General features: G+C 41.5%; 2 protein-coding genes across 5 annotated transcripts in view; one reads left to right on the forward strand and one right to left on the reverse strand.

Moving 5' to 3' along the window:
* CERT1 (ceramide transporter 1) overlaps window positions 1-3,373 on the forward strand; it is an 80,563-nt gene extending 77,190 nt beyond the window's left edge. For all 4 annotated transcript variants that reach the window (XM_033085204.1, XM_033085205.1, XM_033085206.2 and 1 more), the window contains one exon: window positions 449-3,373. The gene's annotated coding sequence lies outside the window, so the exon portion shown is untranslated. The remainder of the gene's footprint in view (window positions 1-448) is intronic.
* Window positions 3,374-6,013: 2,640 nt separating this feature from the next.
* MED18 (mediator complex subunit 18) lies at window positions 6,014-6,988 on the reverse strand. Its single transcript, XM_033085060.1, has 2 exons — window positions 6,844-6,988; window positions 6,014-6,683 (listed from the first exon to the last, which is right to left on the reverse strand). The coding sequence occupies exons 1-2, from the start codon at window positions 6,914-6,916 to the stop codon at window positions 6,130-6,132; spliced, it is 627 nt and encodes a 208-aa protein (XP_032940951.1). The 5' UTR covers window positions 6,917-6,988; the 3' UTR covers window positions 6,014-6,129.
* Between the last annotated feature and the right edge of the window lie 1,283 nt (window positions 6,989-8,271).

Below are 8,271 nucleotides of genomic sequence, written 5' to 3' on the forward strand. Positions count from 1 at the left end.
AGTGGTAAATAAGACTTAATTACTTATTTTGTTAGTTTAGACTCCTGCTATGTATTTTATTTACTATAACTGTCATGTCAAACCACAAAATGCTGTTTAGTTGTGGTGGTGTTACAGCATAATTCAGTCACATCTGAAGATGAGTCTCTTAACACTTCTAGGTGTGACATAGGTTACTTGTATTTTTGGGTTCTATTTACTGTGTCAGATTCCAAAAGTCTTAGTTGTTTCATTCTTCTGTGACAGGTATCCCTGTAATGATTCACAATTTTAAATGTAAATTGTTAAAAACCTAGTGTAGGTAAAGCATTAAAAACATGACATCACAAGCCAACAGTTAACACATGATCATAGCAGTCCTAATGATACTTAAGCTGTTTAACCAGTTCATTTTACTAGCAGTATACAAACTGTTTAGTGCTGTATTCTTTTCTTTGCTTACCTGCAGCATCAGAACAAGACTGAGTGAGCATTCCACATTGGAGAAGTGATCATGCATAGAGCACTCCATGCTGGAACGAAGGATCTACAGTCTTTTTATGGCCCAGGTTCTAGGCTTTGTATACTGAAGTGAAGAAGTGTTGCAACACCATGGGGCTCAATATTTAAAAATGGCTCTCTCCTACTACCTTTCTTGCTGAATCAGTGTGTAATTATAAATACATGTATTGATAACATGTATATGGCTCTATTTTTATTTGCTTGCTTTAGAAGAAGAGTGCATACAACTTTGAATCACCAACATGGGCTACTGTGTTAATTTTAAACAAGTTGTAGAATTTCATTGTCAACCTTCCTAAGATACTTGTGCAGTTTTTGTGCATGTGTAAAAAGCACAAGAGACAAATGCACATATGGCATACTGTATGTGCTTTATATGCACAAAAATCTGTGTGGTACTTTGGGGGTGTTGAGAGGAGTGGCTTCAGTAAAACCTAGGTAACTTGTTGGTTGGTTTTGGTTTGCTTTGTATAATCACAGTTCATTGCTGCTGGTTTCTATAATGAATCATCTTGTTACATAAAATGCCAGTTAATATCTGAGGGCTGTCAATATCCTTATGACTTTGCCTTTTCTATTGTCTTACTCTTATGACGATCTTTAGTTCTGAAGGAGTAAGAGTGTGAAAAGCTTTATTTTTTCCAGATATCTTTATATTTCTATTGTATTTTTTAGTTATGTAATATGTGCTGCAGAATTTTTGTTATTAAACATGATCCAGAAATATCTAGAAAGATTCTGTATGAGAGGGCAAGAGACTGCCTAAAACCTAGGAGACATCTGTCCATCTGTGGATTGCTGTCTTGGATGATATCCGGGGCTTTCCCAAAGCTGCGAGAAGGTACATTATAATATTTATTGAAGTAATTTGGATTATATAAAACAACATTCCCAATCTAGATTGAGGATGAGTACATTATTTTCAGATCCTGCATGCGTTTTCCTCATCTCAATAAAGCTGTGCTATGAGGTTCATGTAGAAAATTATTTTCCTCTTGATCAAAAACCCATCAGAGCTGTAAGAATGCATAATTCTTGCTGGAAAGTTCCCTTTAGCTGCTGTGAAAACATAAATGTCAGATGTTTGCCTGCCTTTGATTCTGGAGATACTTGTTAGGAGAGAACTGTCGGGCTAGTACTGACTGTGAGGTCTTTTATCCATGTCCTATCGTTGGAAACTCTACAGAGACTGCTTGGTGTTTTACTAAACTGTGCATCTTGAGGAAAAAAAGTTTCAGATGTATTTTCTTCAAAAGAAAGCTGAAAGTGAAATTTATTTGATATAGTGTGCTAGGTGCCTGAAAAGAGAGATAATACAGTAATCTAGTGAAGATTTGGTAAATTATTCAATGTGATCTGCACAGTGTTTAAAAACTTCTCTGTTCATCATCTCTGTAGAGATGAAATCGTACCTAACACTATTACACACGCATGCAGATTTCATGCTCCATAATTCTCCCCTTTTTATTTGCCTTTCTCTAATGGTGTGCATGGAATATGCCTTATTACAGAGTTTTTCTGTTAATTTGAATATGTAGAAAAGTGCCTATATGGTAATGTTAGTAAGGCAGATAAGATGAAAATTTGTACATCTTTACTATACCACCGGTAAGCATTTTATATACCAACGTTAAAAAAACAAAATCTTATACCTCAAATGTACTTCATCTTTTTACAATCAACCGAGAAGGGGTACATTCCACCATAGCCACTGATGGGAACTTAAAAAAAGTCTGACATATAGAGTTTAACTCCTTATTTGCCGTTTCTGGTAATGTTGGAACACGGGCAAGTTTATTAATTTAATAGGATAGCTTTATTTTACAAAGGTATAGGAAGTTTACAAAGCAGTATATAAACTTATATCATTAGTTGCATTTGCACTAAATGTGATGTACTTTTGCGATTTATTCTGTAAATAAAATGACACTACAGATACTATTTGTAAAGAGTATGTTTTACTTTTAGATAAAGGCACTAGTACTTCACTTCAGCTAGCCCTGCCCAATCAGATTTGTAAGAGGTGTTTTAAGGACTATGAAAGAAGTTACATGACTGAGAAATCATTATTAATGGACCTCTGAAAAAATAATTTCAAAATGCAGTAGGCCTCTCAGATTGTCCTTGTGTGAGTAGCCATTAGATCCTTTTTTTTCTGGAAGGGATGTTGCTTTCATGGTTTATACAATTTCTTGAGTCCATCCCTCTTGTCAGTCACTGCCAGTTCTGTGCACTCTTGAGTCTATTTCTTCCTGTTAACAGATCAAGAGTGTTAATGCAGCTGTGGTGGTCTTTGCAGTAGCAGCTTCTGACTCTGGTTTTTTTATAAGCTGAACCAGTTGAAAAAGCTGAAAATGCAGCAGTCATCAGGTACTGTTCTCTGGATATCTGCATCTGTTTGGAGAATTTGGATGTTGCCAAACTAGATCTGAAGGACATGACTTGATAGAACTTGTACTGGGATTGAAGATGAAGTGTTCATCGTTAATCCTATCTGAGAACCTGAAAATCTTTGACAAACTTATCTGTGAAAAATGTGATGCACTTTGAAAAAACCTTACCTTTTACTTAATTGGGCTGAGCTGGCTTATCTGAAGTTGTGCAGATTCTCTTTAATCAGATTGTCCACCTGTATTTTTGTCAAGTTGTACAGATAATGCTGTATTTGAATTGCCACTGTTCATTTACAGACTTAAAACATGAATCATATTTTTGAGTACCTTGAGTGTGTAGAGTTGTAACTGTTCTATAATAGCTTTATGATCCTAATGATAAGTTTTAAAAATTAAAAGAAGTTGGCTCTTACATGTTACAATCACAAATTTAAAACCAGTATTTAAAAGTTAAAAGTATTAAAAATTATGCAGAAAAATCTTGGCTTCTTGTTATTTTTAACTTTCCAATGTTTGGAGAAACAAATATTTTACCTTTTAACCAACTCTTAAATCATTAATAAAGTTATATACAGTATTCTAGTGTATGGAAAACATTTAACAGGAAAGCAGATCACTTGTGTTTTCATCTCAGTAGATGAAAACCTGAATGCCACATTAGTTTATACATTGAGAAGTTCATTTTGTGCGAGCAATCAGAGGGGTGTTAAAAGATGCTCCTGGTATAGTGTAGTCATAATATAGAGCACTTCCATGGAAGAGCAGTCCAGTACTAACAGACTTACAGTTCTTCCAAAGTAAGAACAATTTTTAGACATGAGCTTCCATGAGCAAGTTTTCTTAGTAGAAATAGGTGGTGCCTATGTATCAGTAAAAATCCTACCTTCATTTGTTACACAGTGACTTCTACTTCTTTATATAGCAATCAGTAAAATTGTAGAAACTAAATTTAGAGGTATGCAGGACTGCAGGAACAGTTTGAAGTAACAGAAGGCATTACTTGAACAGAAACAAAACTTACCTTTAGTTCAGCTGTATCAGGCCTCTTGTAATATATTGGAAAAAAACAAAGTCCTGAGGTAATCTCTGACCTTAGAGAATGCAGCTATTTTACCCAGCAAAAAGAAATCCCCCAAATTAAAGAAAAAAAAATTTTAAAATCACATTTCACAGTCATGGTCCCATAACTTATGTGCATAATGTAAAAAGCATGTATTTTCCAGTAAGGAGAGATTGAGCTGTGTAACTACATATAATTTGATCCTAGATGACGGATGATAATTTAAGCTATGCCACACAATTAACTGGTGTGTATTATTAATCCCAATCATCTTCAGTCTCCACCTTTTATAGGAGGACAAAAATACATTTTGTTAGAAGAAAGGGACACACTTGGAGCATTAGCAACCTCAAAGTGTCCTCAGCTATAGCCATTGATGCAGTAAACTCTTCTCTCTGCACACCTGCCTCTTCTGTGCATGGACTACAGCCAGCATAAGAAGCCTGGTACTGTGGATTGCTGCAGTTTTTAGGGTTTAAACTAGTTCTCCTTAAAAATAACCAATTTTTTATTATTTATTAGTTCGGAACAATCAATAGTTGGACCTATTGTCATCCACAAGACTTCCCAAACTTTTGTGTGCCAAGAGACAAGCAACAGATTGTGCAAGTCTGTGGCAAGTGATTCTTAACCGGTACTAAGAGTGGCAAAATACGACAACAGCCCTGAGGATTCCCATTTGCTGTCACAGGACTGCAACTCAGCTGTGGAGCAGCCTGGCACGTGCAGCTTCTGGAAAGGTATGCCCTGTATATGAAGGAATTCCAGCTCAGAGGCCCAGGATAGTGTGCTGTCTGGTGAGGGCGAGTCATGCCCAAGTATGAACAGAATTGTCGGTGTGTTTGTACCCTTCAGAAGATACTTGCGCTCTAGGTAATGAGCAGTCACGCTGGTGATGGCTCACTGCTGCCCTGCTGGAAATGACGGTTCTGTCTTCAGCCTGGGGGTGCTCAATAACCACCCAAGTACTCGAGGCTTCTCCATGCCCCACCCTAGAGCCTGTGGCAGTGGGATGTTAGCACTGATCCAGTTCCAAATGCAGCTGTTTGTTTAAAACGTTTTGAAGCTTTTTCTGAGAGTGGCCCCTGCCTTATGTTGTTTCATAAAGTGCTGAAAGGTGGCAGTGTTTCTGATGGAGGTTGGTATGCTTTAGCAATGGGTAAAATGGTTGTCCTCTGTAAAGAACCTGAGAAATTTAAATTAGCTACTTTATCTTTCCCGACCTTTTTTTGACTTAACTGTATTTGAAAACTCTAAAAGGTAATTCAAATAACACTGAATTATCACTGCAATACTAAAGTAACTAACCATCTTATTAATCAAAAGAGTGCTAAGCAAAATCATCAGTAATTCAACTATAGCAGCTTCTAATTTTTTTGTAATAATTTTCTAATGAAAAATTGTGACTAATTTTTTAATAAAAAGCACCTAACACTTCAATATTTAATACAGCCGTCAGCTGTGAGAAATCCAGTAATAAAAAGTACCTTGTTATTTACTTTCTTACTAAGACTGTCCTAATCAATTTCAGTGAAAATAATGGAACACTGTTAAAAGATGTGAAAACCAATTGCTAATGTTAATATTATTTGATTTTCTTCCATTTCCAACTTTGGTTACATCAGAAGAAACAGTTTCCCTAACAAGTAGCTGTTCCTGTCATTTACATTTACTCTTTGGTGAAGAGTGTACAGTTAGTTGCTCTTTTATACAGCAGTTTCTGTGTTTATGCTTGTGTGAAACACCTCCTGCATTAAAAAAGTAAAATTAAAAATTAACTTCATCTATTACTGAAAAGAAAAATTTTGGACGACTAGGTAGGATACACGAATGGTGCTCTAAAAAAGTCTTAAGACAGGAGTGGAACCTGGGTATACGGAGGGACAAATTACATTAAGTTGACATATTTAGTGTTAAACAAAAGGCTTTTTAAGGTATCTCCCATGAAAGAGAAAGAAAACTATCAGTAGTAACATTTACTCATTTTTTGAACAGTGCTAATTTAAAGTGACGACTTCTGTTCATTTTCACAAGTGGAGGAAACAAACACTCAGTAATCGCAACTGACAAAATTTATATAGAGTACTTTATTCCCTTCTCCCTATTTTGATTTGCCCACGAAAAGCTTTTTCGAAAATCATCCTTTTCTGAAGAACAAAACCACTGCCTCAATCGTCACATTAGTCTTTTGGGGTCAATTTTCTCCAGGTGTACTAGAGGCTTCAGCTGCTCAGCAAAGTTCCTCATGTCATCAGAAACAATGTCCTGCCCTGCCGGCGCAACCACGCTGAGCTCCACCAAGTAGGAGAGGGAGAGGGGCTCAATGCTCTCCGTGTTTCCTGGCATCAGTATGCGGAAGATCTTGTACACCACGATCTTCATGATGCCCTTGCGGAACACGTGCCCTTTGGCCACGAACTCGTGGTCCATGCGGAAGCCCATCTCCACCAGGAAGTCCGTCAGGTTGTCGGACGTGGCGATGTCCACGCAGTTGCGCACGAGCGCGTGGCGGTTCTTGTCGCCTATTTCGGGCTGTCCCAGGTAGCGCAGGTGCCAGGGCATCCCGCTCTTGTCCATGGAGCGCCGAGCGCGCAGCACGAACGGGCTGGCCTGCTGCCCCTTCAGCAGGAACACCATCTCGTGGTCCAGGAAGGTCTCGGGCTCCATGTTGTCGCACAGCCCGCGCAGGCGGTGCAGGAGGCTCTCCAGGCTCTGGTCCAGCACGCTCCCTGCGGAGACAGCGCCGCGATAATCGCCTCCGCCCGGGCCGAGCTGGGCTCCCTCCGCAGCGCGCCCGCCCCGGCGCCCCCCGGCCCGCCCGTGCGCGGTGCCAGCACCCCCCGCCCTTGCCCGTGGCTGCCCGCGCAGCTCGGTCCTGCGGCCGCCTACCTTGGAGCAGGTATTCCATCATGTTGATGGTGCCGCCCGTGACGGGCATCATGGTCACCGGCGGCGCCTCCATCGTGCGCTCCCGCAGTGGCCCTGCGGCCTTGGCGGCGGCGGGCAATGCGGCGGGCAATGCGGCGGCAGAGCCCCCTGGCGGCTCGGCGGGACTGGCGGGGGGCTGGGGGTGGGGCCGGCGCGGGGGCGGGGTGTGAGGGACGCCCCGCCCCCACACGCCCTGGGCTCCCTCAGGCGGCCCGGGACAGAGCGGAGCGCGGCCTCTCGGTGTCCGCTTGGCCCCGCACGGAGCTTCCTCACGCTGCGGGTGGAGCAGGCTGTCCGGAGAGGCTGTGGCGTGCCCTTCTCTGGAGCCATTCGAAACCCAACTAGATATGTTCCTGTGTTCCTACCTTAGCAGGGGTGTTTGATTGGATGATCTCCAAAAGCCCCCTCCAACCCTAACGATTCTGTGATGCTGTATTTCTGTCTGTTATTCTAGTTTGCTCAAAGCAGGGTCTCGGGAGGTAACCCATGAAAGGCTGGCTGTGTGATCATCAAACCTCTACACTATTTATACCTTTTAACAAAGGCATCAGCATTTTTTGGCAGTAAGTTGTACAACTTTTGTCCTAATTAGTACTTTTGTCCTAATTAGTACTCAAACCCCTATTTGCTAGTTGTATCTCTTGCTTCTCCAAGAGAAGTATTAGTCCACAGGCGTGGTTCTTCCCTCCCTTTGAGTCCCTTTGGTTTGGAGGTCAGTGAGACAGTGGTCACCGTCATCCACTGCTGGAATTACCTTCCCTCAGTTACTACCCGGTAACTCTCATCCAAAGAGTCCATTTATCTTGGGATTGTCTTCTCTTTTCCTCAAAACAAAGAATGAACCAAGCTTGCAAAATTCATAGTGCAATTGCTTAGTCACAACTGTTCAGCTACAGCTACTGATTTCTAACAACAGAAAAAAAAAAAAACATTGCAAAGTTTGGTTCAAACCTTGAGGACCTCAAATCTCGAGGAGCCCAGATCCGAAAGTGCACACTGCCAGCCCCACCCCAGTGCCGGGGGCACAGTGGAGGAGAGGGGGAGGCCAGCAGGCAGGACCAGTCCTCAGGGGTCAGCCTGGCTGCACTCACACCTCTCTCCAGCAAGAGGTGGCAGATGCAATTAATTCTGTGTATGATCTCCAGCAGAAGTGTTCCAGTCTGTCTCTCACAGCAACAGCAAATGGGCTGATGCTCTGGAGTGTTGCAGGCCAGGCTTCAGCTCCAGCAGCAGTTGGGGTTACAAATAATTACCAGAGGTGCAGCATGTATGATTCCTTGGGTTGGAGAGGCAGAAGTCTCATCTGGGCATGGTACGCTGTGCACCATTTCCAGACAGAAAAGGCTCTGTTTTCATGAAGTGGTGGAAATTCCCAATATGTACCCACTG

Source organism: Catharus ustulatus, chromosome Z (assembly GCF_009819885.2).
Source record: "Catharus ustulatus isolate bCatUst1 chromosome Z, bCatUst1.pri.v2, whole genome shotgun sequence".
Classification (NCBI taxonomy): domain Eukaryota; kingdom Metazoa; phylum Chordata; class Aves; order Passeriformes; family Turdidae; genus Catharus; species Catharus ustulatus.